The 22,104-nt window shown below is 38.1% G+C and overlaps 1 protein-coding gene across 15 annotated transcripts in view; it reads left to right on the top strand.

Moving 5' to 3' along the window:
- The window catches only part of MLLT10 (MLLT10 histone lysine methyltransferase DOT1L cofactor), a 198,777-nt gene that overhangs the window by 106,713 nt on the left and 69,960 nt on the right, over positions 1-22,104 (top strand). For all 15 annotated transcript variants that reach the window (XM_075997678.1, XM_012767337.3, XM_075997676.1 and 12 more), the window contains one exon: positions 8,268-8,363. In XM_075997678.1, coding sequence (XP_075853793.1) covers positions 8,268-8,363 — 96 coding nt within the window. The remainder of the gene's footprint in view (positions 1-8,267; positions 8,364-22,104) is intronic.

Genomic DNA, 22,104 nt, shown 5'->3' with positions numbered 1-22,104 from the left:
AAACGTGTATTGTCTCTTAGCTTCTGTGGGTCAGGAATTTGAATTTAGAGGCTATTTGTAGCTCTGGGTCTCTCATGAGATTGTCTTCAAGCTGCTGGCTTGGCCTTCATTTGAAGGCTGGGCTAAAGCTTGAGGACATTCTCTGAGATGGCTTCCTCACATGGTTGTCAGGTTGGCGCTGGCTGTTTCTCACTGCATGGATTTTTCCTTAGGGCTGCTTGAGTGTCATATGACATGGCACCTAGCTTTTCCCAAAGTGAATGATCTAAGAGAGACTAGGCAAAAATTGTAGTATTTTTTTTTTTTTTTATGTTCTAGTGTCAGACTATAAATTTTTTTTTTCTGGCTGAAGTTTCTAAAAAAATTTTTTATGATAAAATATATATAACTTAACATTTGCCATTTTAACGACTTTGATGGCTTACTGTCGATTTTGCAACATTGTGTTGGTTGCATAGGTCAGCCTGTTCAATGTTGTTTGGTACTACATAGGGACAGAGATCACTGGGAGCCACTGAAGCTGGCTACCACATCCTGAGATTTGGGCAAATAATTCTTTTTCTTTTCAAATTTCACCCATACGCCTTAGCGTCCATTGATGATTCTAGCTTAAAATATATAGTGCTTGACAAAAAGGCAATTGCCCAAGTCAGTTATTCTTTTTCAATAGGAAGGGAGGAGTCTACAGAGAAAATCAAGGAGAGTAGGTTGAGTAATAGAAGGATAAATTTATGTCCTTTTCATTTTGTGCTAAAAAAGTTGTTGAGGAGGAGGAGTTTCAATGTAGTGGTGGGGACAGAAGCCAGTTCTTGTTAGTAGATAAATAAAGTGGGTATAAGGAAGTATAGATATGGAGGGTTGTTAACTCTTAAGAATTTCAGATATGAAGAGAATACTATGTCTTCCTCTGGTTTGGCGATGAAGGAAGGAAAGAAGCATGTAGGTGAATAACTAGGTCACCTGGATAATGGAGCAAAGAAAGTAGGTATGGGTAGAATCCTTTGGGAGATATTGCTAGGCAGATTGGGTAGAAGAATAAGGAGGCAAGTAGGTTATTTGCAGCAGTGTTTTAAAATAATGGATCTTGAGATTGAGGTTGGCTAATTCTCCAAGGGACACTGGTTTCTTTTGGTAGGGATAGCATTTCTACTTGAGTGGGTCCCTGTCCTAGAATGGACCCCTGGACAGTTAGTTTGAGAGGTTGTGTCAGTCCTTCTTACTGTGGTCTCCTTGCAGCTTACTTGGTGTTGGCAGTGCAGAACTCATCGTGGTTTCAGTTGCTGTTCTTAATTGGGCCCTCAGTGCTTTTCTGTGGATACTGTTGACTATTTTGGGGTTTTCTTGTTACTTCTTGTTCTTCACAAATGCTGTTATCACGCAGGTCTGATAGCTCCTTTTTCTGCACCTGCTTGTATTTTGGTGTTGATGGTAATACTTTGACATTTGGTTATGTTGTGTTATTCTACACGTTTTTGGTTTTGCTATCTAGTTGCTTTGTTTTTGTGTGGAGATTCAGAAAGATTGAGAAACAATGTTGCTGCCACCATATTCTCTTGTCTTGGGGTTTTCTCTTCTATTGTATTTTTTTTTATTGTCTGTGTATATAAACACTTTTTATATGTTAATTTTACATCTTACTACCTTACTTTATTGAGGTAGTGTTATCACTAATTCATTTTATCATTGATTCCTTAAAGTTTTAAAGCAGGAATATAACCTCAAATAGTAATTTGAGACAGAAGTTAAAAGCAGTTTTAAAAGACTACTGTTTTCCTGAATCCTTTGTGTCATCATAGCTTTAAAGCAAATGATCTTTTGTTTTTCATTTTAAAAATAGTGAATAGCAGAAACAGTAATTTCAAACTTGTAGTTGTGGCTTTTCAATTAAGTGAAGGAATGGATGAAGAAAAAGTGTATAATGTATAGCTAGAATAAAAGCATACCTCATATTATTATTTTTTTTCTTTTCCCTCATATTATTGTATTTAATGTTACTGTGCTTCCCAGATACTGTTTTTTTTTTTTTTTTTTTTTGCTATAAACAAATTGAAAGTTTATAGCAACCCCGTGTTGAGCAAGTCAATCTATAGCATTTTTTCCAACAGTATGTTATGATTTTATGTCACATTTTAGTAATTTTCCCAATATTTTAAACTTTTTCATTAGTATCTGTTATGGTGATCTGTGATCAGTGATCTTTGATGTTACTGTTGTGATTTGGAGCACCATGAGCTGTACTCATGTAAGATGGTGAACTTAATTGATAAATATTGTGTGTATTCTGACTGCTCCAGTGACCAGCTGTTACACTGTCTCTTTCTCTCACTCTCTTTTTTTTACATTGCTTTGCTTGCTTCCCTTATTCTTCTATCAAATAATGGCTCTCCTTAGCCTTCATTTTACTCTTTTCTTACTTACTTCTGAACCCAAATCTATCACTTACCTAGTTTTTCCTTTCTAGTGAAGTTAGACTTCTTTTGACTTATGTGACTCACACTGTATCTGTAGATACAGTCTTTTACATGGTTGTCTTTTACATGGTTTTCTTATATTTCAGTTAACTTTTATACTATTAGTTGTCTTTACATATGTACCTGTCTTACCAATAGGCTTATGTTGTGTCTTGAAGCTGATCCCTATATTTTTATGCTTTACTTTTTTCCCATAATGCCCAATATGGTTTGTTGAATACAGTAAAAAACATGTGAAATGCTTAATTTTTTTTAAACCCTGAGTTTCAAGTGTGGAGTAATAGAATAAAATTAGTATTGTTGACAACTTTTGAGTAATTTTTGTTGCATTGATTATAATATGGTAGTTGTATATACCTTTATAGGCAATAGGAATATGAAACTGCAGCAGGAGATATTAATATGGAGTAAGAGATGTTTGCTAAAGTAATGAAAAGTGATCATTTCTGATGAGGTATTGAGAAGGGAGTGTAAGGACTTTTATCCATAGAAGAGGAGAAAGCTTCGTTACTAAATTTTTAACTGGCTGGGCATGGTGGCCCACGAGGCCTGTAATCCCTGCACTTTGGGAGGCTGAGACAGGAGGATTGCTTGAAGCCAGGAATTTGAGACCAGCCTGGGCAACACAGCAAGACTCTGTCTCTACAAGTAAAAAGCAAAGTTAGTTGGGCATGGTGGTGTGCACCTATAGTCCTAGCTACTCAGAATGCTGAGATGAGAGGATCCTTTGAGTCCAGGAGCTTGAGGTTACAGTGAACTATGGTGGTATTACTGTACTGCAGCCTGGGTGACAGAGTATCGCTAAAAATGAATGAATGAATGTTTAACTGGATATACTTGTTATCGGGCAGAAAGAAGTAAAAGTGAGTGTTAAATCTATTATTAGCTCTTGTGTGCATTTCTGTAGTTTGTTTCCTTGCCTTGTCCAGTCTCTAGAGGCCACCCATATTCCTTGCTTTGTGGCCCTGTCTATTCAAGCCAGAGATGTTGCATCTCTCTGACAGTTCCATGGTCATATCCCTGACTCTCTTCTTCTGCCTCCCTCTTTCACTTTTAGGAACCCTTGTCAATTCATGATAATCTCCCCATCTCAAGGTTCCTAGTCATATTTGCAGAGTTCCTTTTGCCATGCAGAGTAACATATTTAAAATTCTGGGGATTAAGATGTGGACATCTTTGGATGCCATTATTCTGCCTACCATGGGAGTGTTGTTTGGTGATATGAGAACATCTTGGGTTCTATGTACTGGTACAATGGGGACATGTATTTTTGCATTAGCAGAGTAGGTGCTGGGGTTGAATAGCTACAACAGTCCAATGGAACCATCAGGTTTCAGCTCAGTTGTATTAGTGAGCCAAATCTAGCATTTAGGGGAAATTCTATGAATTGAGGTCTACATTGAGCCAACAGCTTAGCATCAGATGGTGAAGCGGTGGTAGCTATGGTAATCTGTTAATATGAAGTCAGGATGCTGTGGGGCCTTCCATTTGACAAGTTAAGTCAAGTCTGACTTAACATTAGGTATCTTAGGCTGGGAGTCACAGGCCTCTATGGGTGTGGCATTCAGTTTCAATGAGAGCCCAGTGGCAGGCTAATAGCTGTTTTTCAGAAAGGAGGGGACTTTTTTTTTTGCCGGAAACTTGTGGCTTACAAGCGTAATGAGGACTGTGAGGCCCTAAAGTAGAGAGTGTGTTACAGCTTGCTGCACAGCTCTCAACACAATCTGTTGGTTTGGGCTCCTCTCAAAGGATGCTTATTTACAGGATAGCTGGTTTAAAGGACTATTAATATTAAGTACAATGTCAGGGTGAGCCACATAGACCCCCTAATACCTAAAGAGTTCAGTAAGGTGACCAGCCTCCTTTTAGATGGTGGAGGTCTGAGGAGACTGCAGTTTTTACTTGACTGCCAGAGGAATATGGCCTTGTGAATCTGTTCCTGTACTTCCCAGAAACTTGTTGAACAGGTCTTCGAATTTTATTGGAGTTCTTTAGCTAATTCTGCTAGCAGAGATGGTAACATCACTGTAGAATATTGAGACAGAGGCTTTTAGGTTACCAACCAATGGTAAAAGCTTTAGAAATCGGGCTAGAGATGCTTGCACTAAATCCTGACATACCTAATTTGTGGCAAATGGCAAGGGGGAGTTTAGGTCCTTCTGCGGAAGTACATCAAACATATATTGGAGGCTGACTGGGCACGGTGGCTCATTCCTGTAATCCCAGCACTTAGGGACACCAAGGCTGTAGGATAGCTTGAGGCCAGGAGTTTGAGACCAGACTGGGCAACATAGTGAGACCCTCATCTCCACCAAAAATTTAAAAAATTAACCAGGCATGGTGGTGCATGAGGATTGCTTGAGCCCAGGAGTTCAAGGCTGCAGTGAGCTATGATCTTGTCACTGAACTCCAGCTTGTGCAACAGATCCTGTCTCAAAAAAAAAAAACCACAAAAAACCCCAAAACAACCCCCAAACAACCCACACATACATTGAAGGCCTTGCCACATGTACGCAAACTGCTCTTGATGCTTGGGTACGAGGGGGATGGCAAAGAGGCATTAGAAATGTTTAAGACAACCTGCTGAGTACCAGCAGTCTGTGTAATGGATTTAGTCTGTAACAGCCAAGGCTGGCTGTAAGAGCAATAACTAAATGCAGCCACATAAGCCTCCTGTTAGTGTTTTTTCACTAGCTTTGCAGAGCTTTTGTGTTGAGTTCTCTTCTTACACCTGCTACCTTTCAGTCCTTTATCAAAGCTATAGCTTCTCTTTGTCCTCCTGGAATTCTATTCTGTTTCTGTTGGACTACCTGAAGAGGGACATGGTTAGGGAAATGATTATATGTTCCACTAGTACTTCTGTTCATGCTACTTTTCTTGGTTGGGAGAATACCCCTTTGTACTTACAGGATGGTTAAAGATGAGCATGTAACACAGGGGATGGCAAACTTTTTCTGTAAGGGACCAAATAGTAAATATTTAGGGCCCACAGTTATATTTTGCAGATCACATACAGTCTCTGTCACACATTCTTCTTCCCTTTTTTGAGCAAAGAATACTTTAAAAATGTACAAATTATTCTTAGCTTGGGTGCATACTTTGCTAATTCCTGATGTATACATTTCTGTTATACCTTCAGATGTACAAGCAATAATGAAAGTACAGTGAATTCCCCAAGGCATTGCCTACAAAGTCATGTCCCTCTATCCCTGTCTGTCCCCCTCTCCTCCCTGTGAGTCCTGCCCATTGAATCCTGGTGCTTTTTTCTTGCATAGGTCCAGGTAGGATAGTAATCTGTGTGCCTGTATTCAACAGAGCCATTAAAATTTGTGTCTCCTCTCTCCAAATTCCTTAGCATACTTGGATGGATTCATGTGGCCATTGTCCATCCCTCTTGGGGATAGGGAGACCTCATCTGCATCTCTAATTATTTATCTTCTTAAAGTAACTGAGGTCACCTAGAAAAAAAAGTTAAATAGGCAGGAAAACAAAAAGATAAAGATTGCTTCTCTTCAGATTTGGGAGTTTTGGTTATATTCTCAGAATTTTAAGAAATTAGAGGCAGGTCTAAGAACTGAATCCTATAGCTCAGCCTAAGGCTGTTTCTACTCTTTTCTACAATCTTCTGTTTTACTCCTTGCTTGCCAGTTTTTGTTTCATGCAAAATATTAGCCCTATCCCTCACTTTGGTTGCTATTTCATTCATTTGGTTTGTTGTTTTTACTAGTTTTTGTTTATTTTTTACATTGGTAAAATTTGTGATGTAACTTCAATTCACCTTTTTTAAGCATTGTCAGATCTATATTTTACTTGAAATTGGTTTGGTTTATATTTGTAATGATATTTCATGTTATTTGAATAATAGGCACTCTTACCAGAAATTCACTCAATTCCAACATAAAGAATTAAATCATCTTAATGTAACTCACATATTCTTTTTCTTTCTTATAGTTAATTGTTAATTTCTAATATTGGGCTTCCTGGTGAACTTTTCTTGGCAACTGGTGACAATGAAATCCTTTCCTATATGTTAGCAAACCTTTGTTAATAATTTACTTTGGAGTTTTTATGAGAGATAACCCCAAGCTCAGTATTGCATTCTTTCTACAGTTCTGTTTTTAGTTTGCCCCAAACATTTCTGTCAGTGGTTCACCGATTACATATGTACTCTTCAGAACTCTGAATTACTCTGGCCCTGAAGAAGGACTACAGGTGTGCACCAGCACGCCTGACTACTTGTTCTAATTTGAATCCTGAAAACGTTGGACCTGTCCCTTGGCTGGTTGTCTTGCTCTAAAGTTAGATTGAGAACTCTTGTATAATTCTCCTTAGCTTCTTTACATGGAAAATAGTTGGCTTATTCTGGAAGTAAGCCTGCTTTAAAATTTAGGTTTATTACAGAGGTGTACTTCAGTTTATCCCCCATATGGCCTCATTCTCCACTTAGCCTCGCTGTCAGGAGAGTGTGGAATGATTCTTTACATGGTGGCTGGGATTCAGGGTGGTAGAGATGGAGGCCATGAAGACTTCTTAAAGGTCTAAGCTCCTGAACTTGTATACCATCACTTCTGCCACATCCTGTTGATTAAAGCAAGTCTCACAAGGCTAACGTAGGTTCAAGGGAGTGGAGAAGAGGACATCTTATGATGGGAGGGACAGTGGTATTTCCTGGCAAAGAACAGAAGCATGTTTCTTTGGGAATCAGTATAATATTATTGCCCACTTTTAAAATAATTTTAGGATAGAAAAATTTCCTAAAAAGCATTATTGTATTAATTTACATATTATGTTGCTAAAGTATTAATAGTACAGTCAGAAAATAATTTATGTGTTTAGGAATTAAATGTAAAAAGTGGCAGTATTGGGCATTTTAGTAAACATGCATCCTTAATTTTTATGTATTTTATTCTGCTGGTATGTAATCTCTTTTAGAGCAGGGACAGTGATATTACTCTTTCATGCCTTGAACAGATTAAGTTCTCTGAATGTTTAAATTTAAGCACCATGAGAAAGAAAGAAATTCAACTAATTGAATAAATGGTAGTAAATTTGACACCCAATACTGTTTCTTAACGTACCTAGTCAAACAGTTGAGAACATTTTGGTTAAAATTCTTTGACATTAAATAAAGTTGGGCTCCCAATATTTAGTTAATTTTAGTTTATTTAATCAAATTCCTTTAATATTCAGTTTGTCAGTTTTAGCACTTCACAGACAGAACACTCCAACTTTATCTAAATGTTTTCTTTGTTAGAGATACCTAATTCATCCACTTTCTGAGCAAACCTAGAAAACAGTTTTTTGCCTGGGTTTCTGTGCCCTGATCTCTGGTTTCTGGGCCATAGAATTCAGTGCATGCTAGTGGAAAAATCTGACACTGTTCGGATATAAAGTGCTGTGTAAACTTCAAAGTGCTACTTACGTGAGCAGAGCCTGTGCTGGTGGAAAAAAAGTGCTACTTATAAAATGTGCACAAAAGAATTTGGTCTTTTAAACAGGAAAATGTGTATATTTTGCTAAATATAAATGTAGCAAATAATTATGGACTTCAGTTTATCGGTGTGATTTTAGATTGATCAAGGATAAGGGAGCTGGAGCCATTTAAAAATAACTTGTATTACTTGTTTATATATAAAATATAACATTATCATCAGAGGAAGTAATTTTTAAAGTTACTTTTTCTTATAAATATTTGTTAACATTTTTAATTACTAAATAATTATAAAAGAATCTCTATTACATACATATGGGCTATAATTTAAATTTATATTGGATTTTACTTCTATTCATTTTTAGAAATATAAAGAAAAGGACAAACACAAACAAAAACACAAGAAACAACCAGAACCATCACCTACATTGGTTCCATCGTTGACTGTTACTACAGAAAAAGTAAGTTTTAAGCATCATGTTTTGTTTTATGTAAAACTAGTTATGTGCTGAATTTTACCTCTAAGAAGTATTTTCATTCCTAGGGTCTTGATTGTCTCTAACTTTTCCCACCTCTCCAACCATATATCAAGCACTCAGGATTCCCACTTCTTAGTTCTTTTTCCTACCATCTGTTTATTCTATACTTGTCTCCAAAGACGCTTAAGTAACAGTAACATCATTGGCATCATTGAGATTAAGAATTTGGGCTGTGGGTTGGACTTTATTCACATGTGATTTTGAATTCTGGCAACCCTTACTGATTGAGCTTTTAGGTTAATTAACCTCCCTATAACTCGATTTCATCATCTGTAGAGTCGGGGGAAAAATTAGTGAAATTGAATGAGATAATACATGTAAAGCAATTAGAATGATATCTGGTTCATAGTAAGTATTACTTAGCAAATGTTAAGTATTATTAGGATTGTTATCTTGTGATTGATATGAAAACAAATGGAAGCAAAGGATGGGTGCTGGGACAGAGTAAGCAAGTGGGGAGTACGGTAGGAGTGTGGCCAGCATGAGGCCAGTCACAAGGTTGTGTGAGCTAGTGTAAGGACTTTGCCTTTTAGTTTGAATGAAAAGTGAACTTCTGGAGGGTTTTGAACTGAAATGTAACATAGTTTGACTTGAGTTTTAAAAGGACCTCTGGCTGCTTTGTTGTGAATAGATTGTAGCAAGTCAGAATGGAAGTAGGGAGGCCATTAGGATGTTACTGCAGTAGTCCAGAGGAAGATGGTGGTAGCAGTGGAGGTGCTAAAAGGTTATGAGATTATGAATACATGTAAAAGTAGAGCTTATATGACTTTTTTTTTTTTTAATATGGGGACTTGCAGTTTTTTAATATGGGGACTTGCTGATCTGAACTCAAGCAAGCCTCCTTAGTAGCTGGGACTACAGGTCTACACCACTGTGGCAGGCCCATGTGACTTTCTTTTTTTTTTTTTTTTTTTTTTGAGACAGAGTCTCGCTTTGTTGCCTAGGCTAGAGTGAGTGCCGTGGCATCAGCCTAGCTCACAGCAACCTCAAACTCCTGGGCTCAAGCGATCCTGCTGCCTCAGCCTCCCGAGTAGCTGGGACTACAGGCATGCGCCACCATGCCCGGCTAATTTTTTTTATATACATATCAGTTGGCCAATTAATTTCTTTCTATTTATAGTAGAGACGGGGTCTCGCTCTTGCTCAGGCTGGTTTTGAACTCCTGACCTTGAGCAATCCGCCCGCCTCCGCCTCCCAGAGAGCTAGGATTACAGGCGTGAGCCACCGCGCCCGGCCTCCATGTGACTTTCTTATACATAAGTTAGAGGATCTAACTTGTAGATAAGAGAGGATCTAAAGATGATTCCAAAGGTTTGGGTTCAGATAACTTGAAGGAATGGAGTTGTTGCTAACAAAAATGGGAAAGATTGTGGGCATAGTATGAGGAAAAGTGAGGAATTTAGTTTTGGGCATGGTGTTTGTTTTCTGTTGCTTCAGATATGAATTACCATAAATTTAGCAGTTTGAAACAATATAAACATATCACTGTTCCACAGGCCAGAAGTGTGAGTAGACTTAGCCGTTTCTTCTACTCTGGGTCTCTCAAGGCCAAAATCAGGGTGTTGGATGGCCTGGGTTCTTACCTGAAAGAATCTGCTTCTAAGCTCGTTCAGGTTATTGGCAGAGTTTGGTCCTTGTGGCTGTAGGACTGAGGTGCCCATTTCCTTGCTGCCTGTCAGCTAGGGGCTTGCCCTTATCTCCCAGAGCCTTTCTCAGGTCCTTGTGCCCTTCATCACGTGATCCCCTCCATCTCAAAGCTAGCAGTGGCATGGTGAATTTTCACACTTGGAATTTCTCTTTTGCTTTTTTTTTTTTTGAGACAGTCTCACTCTGTTGCTTGGGCTAGAGTGCTGTGGCATCAGTCACAGTAACCTCAAACTCCTGGGCTCAAGCAATCCTGCTGCCTCAGCCTCCCGAGTAGCTGGGACTATAGGCATGCGCCACCATGCCCAGCTAATTTTTTCTATATATTTTTAGTTGGCCAATTAAGTTCTTTCTATTTTTATTAGAGACGGGGGTCTTGTCTTGCTCAGGCTGGTTTCAAACTCCTGACCTCGAGCAATCCGCCCGCCTCGGCCTCCCAGAGTGCTAGGATTACAGGCATGAGCCACCGTGCCCGGCCTTCTCTTTTGCTTTTAATCAGAGAAAGTTCCCTTCTTTTAAGGGCTCTTCTGATTAGATTGGGCCTACCTCAAAAAAATCTGTGATAATTTCCCCATTTTAAGGTCTGCAAGCTTAATTACATCGGCAGAGTCCCTTTTACCATGTAATATAGCATATTCACAGGTTTCAGGGATTGTGGACATCTTTGGTGGGAAGGTGCTGTTCTGCCTACCACAGATATGTTAGGGTTGAGATATCTATTGGACATCCAAGTAGAAATGTTGATTAGCCAGTTGAATACATAGTCTGATAATTCAGGAAAGAGGTCTAGCTTTGGGTATAAATTTGGGAGTTGTATGCATATGGAGTTATTTAAAGCCATGAGACTGTATGAGATCACCTAGGGAGGAGTGAGTACAGGTAGAAAAGGGAAGAAAAGTCTGGAAGAAGAGGTGCAACCAGCAAAGGAGAGGGAGAAGAAGAGGCCCAAGTGCAGAAGAAAACCAACAAGGATGTGGTTTGCTGGAAGCCAAGTTAAAGAAGGAATAAATGAAATGAGTCATATAATAATTTAAGGACGAGCCTTGGATTTACTCATTAGTGACCTTGATGAACAGTTTTAATGTACTGGTTGAGGCAAAAGCCTAATTGAAGTGGTGTTAAGAAAAAATGGGAGGAGAAAAGTTAGACAGTATAAATGATTGCTTTGAGGAACTTTGCTATAAAGAGGAGCATAAAAATGGGTGATAACTGGTCAGGGAAGTGGAGATGATAAATGATATTTTTTAAATGGGAGAAATAATAGCATGTTACTGTGCCTAGTAGGAATGATGCAGTAGAGAGGGGGAAATAATAATAGAGAAGTCAGGAAAATTACTAGAGTGATATCTGGAGTGATTACTGGAAGGATGGGACCTATTGTTACATTGAAAAGTTGGCTTTAATAACAGAAGAGAAAGCAAAAAAGGGGTGGGTGGGTAGTATACACAGGGCATATATAAAGGTAGGATTTTTTGGGAAAATCTCTTCTGATAAATTTAGATTTTTTCAGTGAAGAAGTAGTGCTATTGTGGTAATGAGAGCAATGTTAGAGATTTGAGCAAAAAAGTAGGAGATATGAAATAGTTGACTATAATATTGGGAAAGAAAGTTTGCTAAGGAAATTGGTATGATTACTGTGGAGCCACAAGTTTCCACTTGAGGTTCATGGTCAAGAATCTAAAGTGAGACAAATTTGTACAGCTTTTATTTTTCTCCATTCTTGTCATCTATATAGGTGTGGGCATAGAGTAGGATTTGATCAGATTATTATTATTTTACCATATGAGTATGTTGAATGTGTTGAGGATTGAACGCAAGGGGAGTTATTATAATGATGGGTCATGATATTTAAGCTCAGTAGATAGGGAAGTGAGAACAATAAGATGATGAAGGATGATAAAATAGTGGTTAATGGTTCCTGTTGAAATTAAAGGATTGTTGGAGTAGTAGAGAGTGAATTGGAAATATGATGTCGTGGTCAGAGAGTAGGGTGTATGAAATGGAGATTATTGAGGGGTTGGAATTATTATTATTATTATTATTATTTTTTTTTTTGAGACAAAGTTTCGCTTTCTTGCCTAGGCTAGAGTGAGTGCCATGGCGTCAGCCTAGCTCACAGCAACCTCAAACTCCTGGGCTCAAGCAATCCTCCTGCCTCAGCCTCCCGAGTAGCTGGGACTACAGGCACGAGCCACCATGCCCGGCTGATTTTTATATTATATATATTAGTTGGCCAGTTAGTTTCTTTCTATTTTTATGGTAGAGACGGGGTCTCGCTCAGGCTGGTTTTGAACTCCTGACCTTGAGCAATCCGCCCGCCTCGGCCTCCCAGAGTGCTAGGATTACAGGCGTGAGCCACCGCGCCCGGCCTGGAATTATTTTTTATAGTAATACCAGAATCTGGGATATGATCAGGATATGAGGGGCTGATATAGGGTAGAAGACAAGATTATTGGAAGAGAGGCTATCAAGGAAATGTAAGATTAGAGGTTATAAAAGATTGTGTAGATGTATATTGCAGTCTCTTAAGAAGTAAGATGGGGAAGGCCGGGCGCGGTGGCTCACGCCTGTAATCCTAGCACTTTGGGAGGCCGAGGCGGGCGGATTGCTCAAGGTCAGGAGTTCGAAACCAGCCTGAGCGAGACCCCATCTCTACCAAAAATAGAAATAAATTAATTGACCAACTAAAAATATATATACAAAAAATTAGCCGGGCATGGTGGCACATGCCTGTAGTCCCAGCTACTCGGGAGGCTGAGGCAGTAGGATCGCTGAGCCCCGGAGATTGAGGTTGCTGTGAGCCAGGCTGACGCCACGGCACTCACTCTAGCCTGGGCAACAAAGTGAGACTCTGTCTCAAAAAAAAAAAAAAAAAAAAAAAAGAAGTAAGATGGGGATAGTATTAGAGAGAGGGACAGTAGTATTAGGTCCTAAGGCAGTGCTTGGAAAACATTTTCTGCCAAGGGCTGGATACTAAATGTTTTAGATTTTGTGGTCCAATCTGGCTCTAATATTCAACTCTGTGCTCTTGTCACACAGAATAGACATAGAAAATTTGTAAACAAATAGATGTGGCTGTGTTCCAACAAAACTTTATTTATAGACACTGAACTTTAAATTTTGTATAATTTTCATGTATGATGAAATAGTTGTCTTTGGTTTTTTTTTCAACCATAAAATATAGGCCAGGTGCAGTGGCTTATGTGTGTAATCCCAGCACTTCGGGATGTTGGGTGGGAGGAGTTTGAAAGCAACCTGGGCAACATAATGAGACCCCTGTTTCTACAAGAAATAAAAGAAAAAATTAGCTGAGTTTGGTTGTGCTCACCTATAATACTAACTACTCAGGAGGTTTTGGTGGGAGGATCACTTGAGCCCAGGAGTTCAAGGTTAGAGTGAGCTATGATCATACCCTTGTACTCCAGCCTGGGTCACAGACTGAGACCCTGTCTCAGAAAATAAAAATATAAAAATTGGCTGGGCACGGTGGCTCACACCTGTAATCCTAGCACTCTGGGAGGCTGAGGCGGGAGGATCGCTCGAGATCATGAATTTGAGACCAGCCTGAGCAAGAGTAAGACCCCGTCTCTACTAAAAATAGAAAGAAATTATCTGGAAAATAAAATATATATAGAAAAAATTAGCCGGGCATGGTGGCGCATGCCTGTAGTCTCAGCTGCTAGGGAGTCTGAGGCAGGAGGATCGCTTGAGCCCAGGAGTTGGAGGTTGCTGTGAGCTAGGCTGATGCCACGGCACTCTAGCGTGGGCAACAGAGCTAGACTCTATCTCCAAAAAAAAAACAAAGCTGTGTGTGTGTGTGTATATGTATGTGTGTGTGAATCATTCTTAGCTTTTGAGTCATAAAAAAACAGATGGATGACCAGAGTGCTGATATTTTGCCACATTCTGCCCTAATTTGACCTAGTGGGTGCTAAGTCTGGTGGCATGGGATTTTCTAGCCGAGAGTTTTAGAGAGGTTTAGAATTAGCATTGAAGAAAAAGGAAATTCACTCTACTTCCATACCCAGTCATACAAGAGCTGTGGGAGCAAGGTAGCCGTTGTCTACTTGAGATAACTGCAGAGTAAACAGGGGGTTCAGGGTTAATTTAAGTTTTTGTTGGAGTAAGAAATCTGAAGAGATGTTCAGAAAAAAGTTGAGTTATATATAGCACCTTGTCCTGATGGTACCGAGTCCCAGAGAATACAGGGGCAGGGTTTCATCTTGTGGACATACTAGGGGATGTATGTAGTTGTGTGAGGATTGACCTGGGGGTCTTTTGGTGATTGACATAAGCAGGGATAAAGTCATAATCAGATTCACCCTGGTAGAATTCAAGCAAATAAGGTGAGGCCTTGAGTTTTGAAGTGTTGGGGTGGGGTTCTAGTGTGAACTCCTTCTTGACTTCAATGGAAGGTAGAACACTTAAACCATAGGTCCTTTTAGGGGGAGAGTGTCACTTTACTGTAGGTTCACTACACTCTTACCTTCTCTTGATGGAAAGATAGGGATAGGGGGTTAGGGAACACAAGGCTGACTTTTACTCAGAGCTTCAGGGCTCTTTTCTAGACTCCACAGGTGTTGTTTGTTTTGTTTTGTTTTTTTTCTCTAATGGATGTATCATAGTTGCACTGATTTTTGTGATACATGTGATATTGTGATACATGTATACAATGTGTAAACTCCGTGGTTAATAGTAGTGGAGCACATTTAAATTGAAAGTCGATAGGGAACTTTAATTCAGTACTATAATTTTTTTTTTTTTTTTTTTGAGACAGAGTCTCGCTTTGTTGCCCAGGCTAGAGTGAGTGCCATGGCGTCAGCCTAGCTCACAGCAACCTCAAACTCCTGGGCTCAAGCAATCCTTCTGCCTCAGCCTCCCAAGTAGCTGGGACTACAGGCATGCACCACAATGCCCGGCTAATTTTTTCTATATATATTAGTTGGCCAATTAATTTCTTTCTATTTATAGTAGAGACTGGGTCTCGCTCTTGCTCAGGCTGGTTTTGAACTCCTGACCTCGAGCTATCCTCCAGCCTCGGCCTCCCAGAGTGCTAGGATTACAGGTGTGAGCCACCTCGCCCGGCCTAGTACTATAATTTTTAAATGCCTGTATTGTATAGCGAATTTGGATTGCTTAGTTTTGAACCTTGTTTTAACATCTCTTATACCTTAATAAAAAATTCCATCTTATTTCTTTGTTAAACTTTACTGACCGTAAGTTTTTTACTGCACTTTGTCTGTGACTAACCTTTAACTATTAACCTTTTTGGACTCTAAATGTTTTAAAACTAGGTATTAGGTATAAGAAAATTAGGTATTCGAATATTAGGTATTAAAAAATTAGATATAAGAAAATATTTCAATATCATGTCATGTTAATTTGGTATCACCATAATCTTTTAAATACTGAAATTATAATTTACCAGTATAATATTTTCACACAAATCCTTGGTAGTAGACTAAGGATATTTTACCACAAAACCATGATAGGGGACCACTGGTGATACATAAATACATAAAAGTTGCCATAAACAAAGTAGGATTTCATTTTGTTCACTAAGATTATTGTCAGAATGAGTATAAATATATGGTGGTCTTCAACAGAAAACATACCTTTTTGTTTCTTTTGTTGGACGATTTTTTTTTTTTTTTTTTAAGACAGAGTCTCACTTTGTTGCCCAGGCTAGAATGAGTGCCCTAGCGTCAGCCTAGCTCACAGCAACCTCAGACTCCTGGGCTCAAGCAATCCTGCTGTCTCAGCCTCCCGAGTAGCTGGGACTACAGGCATGCGCCACCATGCCCGGCTAATTTTTCTATATATATTAGTTGGGCAATTAATTTCTTTTTATTTATAGTAGAGACGGGGTCTTGCTCTTGCTCAGGCTGGTTTCGAACTCCTGACCTCGAGCAATCCACCCGCTTCGGCCTCCCAGAATGCTAGGATTACAGCCGTGAGCCACTGCGCCCAGCCTGTTGGAGAATTTTGGTTCCTAGGTAAAAGAGGATTAATTGGAATACGTGGGATTCAGTGTCTGCAGGGACCTGGTGCAGGGTGTCTTTAATAAGATGGAACTAGTAGACACAGCTTCTGTTAGGATTGTGTGGTTGCTCCCTTGATATCCCCAATTATCGTCTTTCTGCGTACTTCAAACTGGTATCCTCCTTTCCATGGTAGAACCAGGATATTGCAAGGAAATATGAGGGGAGAAAATCTTTGCTCTTGACCTAATAGAGATTTGCTTGTTGTCAGTATTATTTTTTGAAAAAAATTCCTAAATGCTTGTAAATCACAGTTCTATTTTTAAATTTGTGACAGAATGGAACATCATCTGCCTTATTAAAAGAACACATTACTTTTCATCATCCTAAGAAGACTTGGTAGTTTCTGACCATCATTATAAATATCTCACAATTTTTAGTCATTTTAATTTTGGGGTGACTTAATTTTTAAAGTATTTCTTTTTCAGTAAGTTTTCTGTGCACCAAAGATACTTGGTCAGGTTTTCATCTGTCTCTTTGTACTTGCAACATTTTTAGAAGATAAAGGGGGACTTAACATTTAAGTAGATCTTTTAAATTCGCTGTTAAATTTTATACTGTTTTTCTAAGACTTTATGAGTGTGGGCAAAAAAATTTTTAGTAAAATAAGTTAACTTATGTGTAATTTTTAAATTTTAGTGTTTCTTTAAAGATTAACTTTTAAAGAAATCTTTGTGATTTTTAAGTTATAATGAAATCCAAGTGTATATCCACTCTTGTGTTTTACTAAAAGTCACTCTCTGTTCTTTCCCTGTATTCAAGAGTACAATTATATTTGAAAGTGCAACTATTTTAAATAAAAATTTTGAAGGAAATATACACACATACACATATGATAATTTTATGACAACAAAGGTATTCTGAAGTCTACTGTATCATGAATGCATAGGACCTTTTGTTAAGCTTTATTAAGGTATAATTGATACACAATAAATTGCATATATTTAAAGTAGAAAAATTGGTAAATTTTAACATATGTACCCACTAGTGAAACTGTCACCACAATTACAGGCAAGAATTTCCTTGTGACTCCTTTTAATCTTCCTTCTCTCTGTCTTCCCATCCCCACCACTGTCCAGGCAGCTACTGATTTGCTTTCTGTCATTTTAAATTAGTTTGTATTTTCCAGAATGTTAAATAATGGAAACATATGGTATGTACATTTTTTTTTTGTCTGGCTTCTCTCCTTAGCATAATTATTTTGGGATTCATCTGTGTTATGTGTTTCAATAGTTCATTCGTTTTTATTGCTGACTGGTCTGTGCATGGATTTACTATAATTTATTTATCCATTCTCCAGTTGATGGACATTCAGATTATTTCTTATAAGATATGTGTTTTCATTTTTCTTGCATAAATAACCAAGGTGCAGAATGGCTGAGCCACATGGTAGGTATGACTCACCATGGTAGATGTATGCTTAAATTTTTTTTTTTTTTTTTTTGAGACAGAGTCTCGCTTTGTTGCCCAGGCTAGAGTGAGTGCCATGGCTTCAGCCTAGCTTACAGCAACCTCAAACTCCTGGGCTCAAGCAATCTTGCTGTCTCAGCCTCCCGAGTACCTGGGATTACAGGCATGTGCCACCATGCCTGGCTAAGTTTTTCTATATATATTATTTGACCAATTAATTTCTTTTTATTTGTAGTAGAGATGGGGTCCCTCTCTTGCTCAGGCTAGTTTTGAACTCCTGACCTTGAGCAATCCGCCTGCCTCAGCCTCCTAGAGTGCTAGAATTATAGGCATGAGCCACCATGTCTGGCCATAATTTTTAAAAACACCACTAAGCTACTTTGCAAAGCACTTGTACCATTTTAACATTTCCACCATCAGTGAACAAGAATTCCCATTCCTCTGCATTGTCTGCAAGACGTTGTATGGTCAGTCTTTTTAATTTTAGCCATTCTAGTGGGTTTGTTGGTGGTATCTCATTGTGGTTTTAATTAGCATTGTCTTAATAGCTAATTATGTTGGACATCTTTCTATGTGCATATTTGCCATTTGTTTATTTTTGGTGAAATATCTATTCAGATTTTCCCACCACCTGACCTTTTTTTATTGGCTTGGTCCTTTTGTGAGGCTTCCTCTATTGTGGATGCAAGTCCTTTATCAGATAGATTATTTGCAGTTATTCTTCCACCATGTGGCTTGTATTTTCATTCTTTGATACACTTTTTTTGTTTTTTTTTTTTTTTTGAAGAGCAGACATTCTTCATTTTGTCAGGCCAGGAGTATGGCTCAAGCCTGCAATCCCAGCACTTTGTGAGGTCAAGGGGAGAGGATTGCTTGAGGCCAGCAGTTCAAGACCAGCCTCAGCAAGGTAGCAAGGCTCTACCTCTATGAAAAATTAAAAAAAAAAAAAAATTAGCCTAGCATGGTAGTGCAACTCTGTAGTCGTAGCTAGTTGGGAGGCTGGGCCAGGAAGGATGGCTTTGAGCCTAGGAGTTGGAGGTTGCAGTGAGCTGTGATCATGCAAGTGTACTCCAGTTTGGGTGACAGAGTAAGATCCTGTATCAGAAACAAAAAAATAATAATTTTTTAAAAAAAGAAACTCAGCTTATCAATTTTTTCATGTTTTTCTCTAGACATTTTATAGTTTTAGGCTTTCCGTTTAGGTCTATGGTGCATTTTGACTTAATTTTTGCATATGGTGTGAGTTATACACCAAAGTCCACATATATGAATTTATATATCCAATTTTTTCCAGAGCCATTTGTGGAACAGATTGTCATTTCTCCATCGAATTGCATTTACTCCTTTGTTGAAAATCAGTTGACAGTATATATGTATGGATCTATTTCTGGACTCTTCTGTTCCATTGATATGTTTGTCTTTACATTAGTACCATAGTCTTGATTACTACAGCTTTGTAATAACTCTTTAAGTCAGGTAGGGTCCATCCTCCAGCTGTGTTCTTTTTTTTCCCAAAGTTGTTTTGTTCTTTGCATTTTTACATGAATTTTAGAATAAGATTGTCAATTTGTAGAAATAAGACAGCTAATATTTTGACTGGAGCTGCATTTAATCTGTTGAACATTTGAGGGAGAATTAATATTGAATCTTCTGATCCGTGAACACAGCATATCTCTCCATTTACTTAAGTCTTTAATTGATTTCAGAAGTGATTGTATAGGCCTTACACATCTTATTTGAGTTTAATCTCTAAATATTTAATCTTGATGCTATTGTAAGTAATATTTTCTGAGATATCAGTTTCTTTTCTGCTAGGCTGGGCGCGGTGGCTCACTCCTAGCACTCTGGGAGGCTGAGGCAGGAGGATCACTTGAGGTCAGGAATTGGAGACCCGCCTGAGCAAGAGTGAGACCTCATCTCTACTAAAAATAGAAAAATTAGCCGGGTGTGATGGCATGTGTCTGTAATCCCAGCTAGTCAGGAGGCTGAGGCAGCAGAATCACTTGAGCCCAGGAGTTTAAATTAAGGTTGCTGTGAGCTAGGCTAATGGCAGAGCACTCTAGCCTGGGTGACAGAGTGAGACTCCATCTCAAAACAAACAAAGAAACAAACAAACAAACAAATAAATAAATAAATAAATAAAATATTTTTGTTGTTGTTGATAAACAGGTTTAATGATACATTGCTCTTCACAGAGATGACTACAGAGACTTTGAAACTATAATCCAGAAATATATTAACACAGACATTTATCATGATCTAAGATAAACTGGCTTCTTACCACAACAATCCTGTAAATATTGCAATTCTTCTCTCCAAAATGACCGTAAGGTCACATGAAAACAATTACTGTAGAGGAAACCAGAAACCTAACTTTTTGATCAAAAGTAAAAACCAAAAGAAAAATAACAATTCAGTGATTAGTTGGTGAAAGCAGGAAATTTGGTGTCCTTCTCTGTGCTATGTTCTTTTTACTCTGTTCTTTTTGTCCCTTTTCAGCCCATCCATGCTAGCTCTCAGTAGGTTTGTATAAGTCTGTTTTGACTCTTGTGTTATTTAGAAATGTGTTGCACACGCCTGTAATCCTAGCACTCTGGGAGGCTGAGGCTGGAGGATTGCTCGAGATCAGGAGTTCGAGACCAGCCTGAGCAAGAGTGAGATTTCGTCTCTACTAAAAGTTGAAAGAAATTATCTGGACAACTAAAAATATATAGAATAAATTAGCAGGGCATGGTGGCTACTCGGAAGGCTGAGGCAGAAGGATCACTTCAGCCTAGGAGTTTGAGGTTGCTGTTTGCTAGGCTGACGCCATGGCACTCTTGTTAGAAGTGTGTTGTTTAATCTCCACATGTTTTGGGATTTTTCTGGCTGTCTTTCTGTTATTGATTTCTAGTTTAATTGTATTGTCATCTGCGAAAGCAAGGCATTGTATGATTTCTGTTCTTTTAAATTTGTTAAGGTGTATATTTTATGGCCCATCTTAGTGAATGGTTGATGTGAGCTTGAGAAAAATGTGTAATCTGCTATTGTTGGATGTAGTAGTCTGTAGATGTCAGTTATATCTAGTTGATTGATGGTGCTGTTCAGCTATGTTCATAACTGATTTTCTGTGTCCTGGATCTGTTCAATTCTGATAGAGTGGTATAAAGGCTCCAACTATCACAGTGGATTCATTGGTTTCTCCTTGCAGTTCGATCAGATTTTGCCTTACATATTTTGATACTCTGTTGATTTCATTCATATTAAAAATTATTACATCTTTCTTTTTATCATTATGTAATGTCCCTCTTTATCCCTGGTAAATTTATTTACTCTCAAGTCTATTCTGTTCATAATTGATATAACAACCTCTGCTTTTTTTTGGATTCATGTTAGTGTGGTATATCTTCTTTCTCCATCCATTTCCTTTATATGTGTCTTCAAAGTAGGTTTCTTATAGACAACATAGAGTTGATGCTTGGTTTTTGGTCAAGTTGATGGTTGGTTTTTGACCACTCCCACAATGTTTGTGTTTTAATTGGTATATTTAGACCATTGACATTGAAGATGATTAGTGATACAGTTGGGTTAATATCTGCTGTATTTGTTACTGTTTTTAAATTAGTTGCCCTTTTTCTTGTTTTTATCATTCAAACTTTACAAGTAATCCAAATCTTCTTTCAAATAACACTACACTAGTTCATGGGTAGTGTGCAAGTCCTTGTTAATAACAGATGCTCCTAATTCTTCCCTTCTATGGGTTGTATCATTGCTGTCATTCATTTCACCCATATATATAGGCATGTGTGTATGTATGTGTGTGTGTCTGTGTGTGTGTGTGTTCCAATCACATACATTGTTAGTACAAACTATCATTAGTTTGAACGAACTGTGTTACTTGTTAGAGCAATTCCTAATAAAAAACATAATAGTTTTAATTTTACCTTCACTTATTTGCAGATGTTCTTCCTTTCTTTATATAGGTCCAAATTTCTAACATATTTTCCTACTCTCTGAAGAACTTTTTAAAACCATGTTGCAAAGCAGATCTGTTGTCAACAGATTTCCTCAGTTCTTGTTCATCTGAGAAAATCTCTGTTTCTTCTTCACATGTGAAAGATAATTTAGTAGGGTACAGAATTTTAGGTTGTTTTCTTTTTTGTTTTAACATAATTTAAATGTTTCTCACTTCATTCTCTTGATGGAATGATTTCTGAAGAGAAGTTGGTATAATTTTCATACCCCTTTCATGTGTTTTTCCTTCAAGATTTTTTCTCTTTGATTTTCTTCAGTTTGAATATACTGACTATGATATGCCTGGGTATAGAGGTGTAGCTTTTTTTTTCCCTTGGCATTTATCGTGCTTGGCATCCTATGAGCTCCCTTGATATCTAGTTTAGTTTCTGCCATTAATTTGGAGAGATCGTTAGTCATTATTGCTTCAGAGATGGTTTATTTTCCTTTCTCTCTTTCTTCTTGTATTTTCATTACAGCTGTGTTATGCTTTTTGTAATTGTCCCAGTGTTCATGAGTATTTTGTTCCTTTTAATTTTTGGTCTTTTTTCTCTTTGCTTTTCTATTTTGGAAGT

This window comes from Microcebus murinus, chromosome 25, assembly GCF_040939455.1.
Source record: "Microcebus murinus isolate Inina chromosome 25, M.murinus_Inina_mat1.0, whole genome shotgun sequence".
NCBI classification, from domain to species: Eukaryota; Metazoa; Chordata; class Mammalia; order Primates; family Cheirogaleidae; genus Microcebus; species Microcebus murinus.
This window is presented reverse-complemented; position numbering and strand designations above follow the sequence as displayed.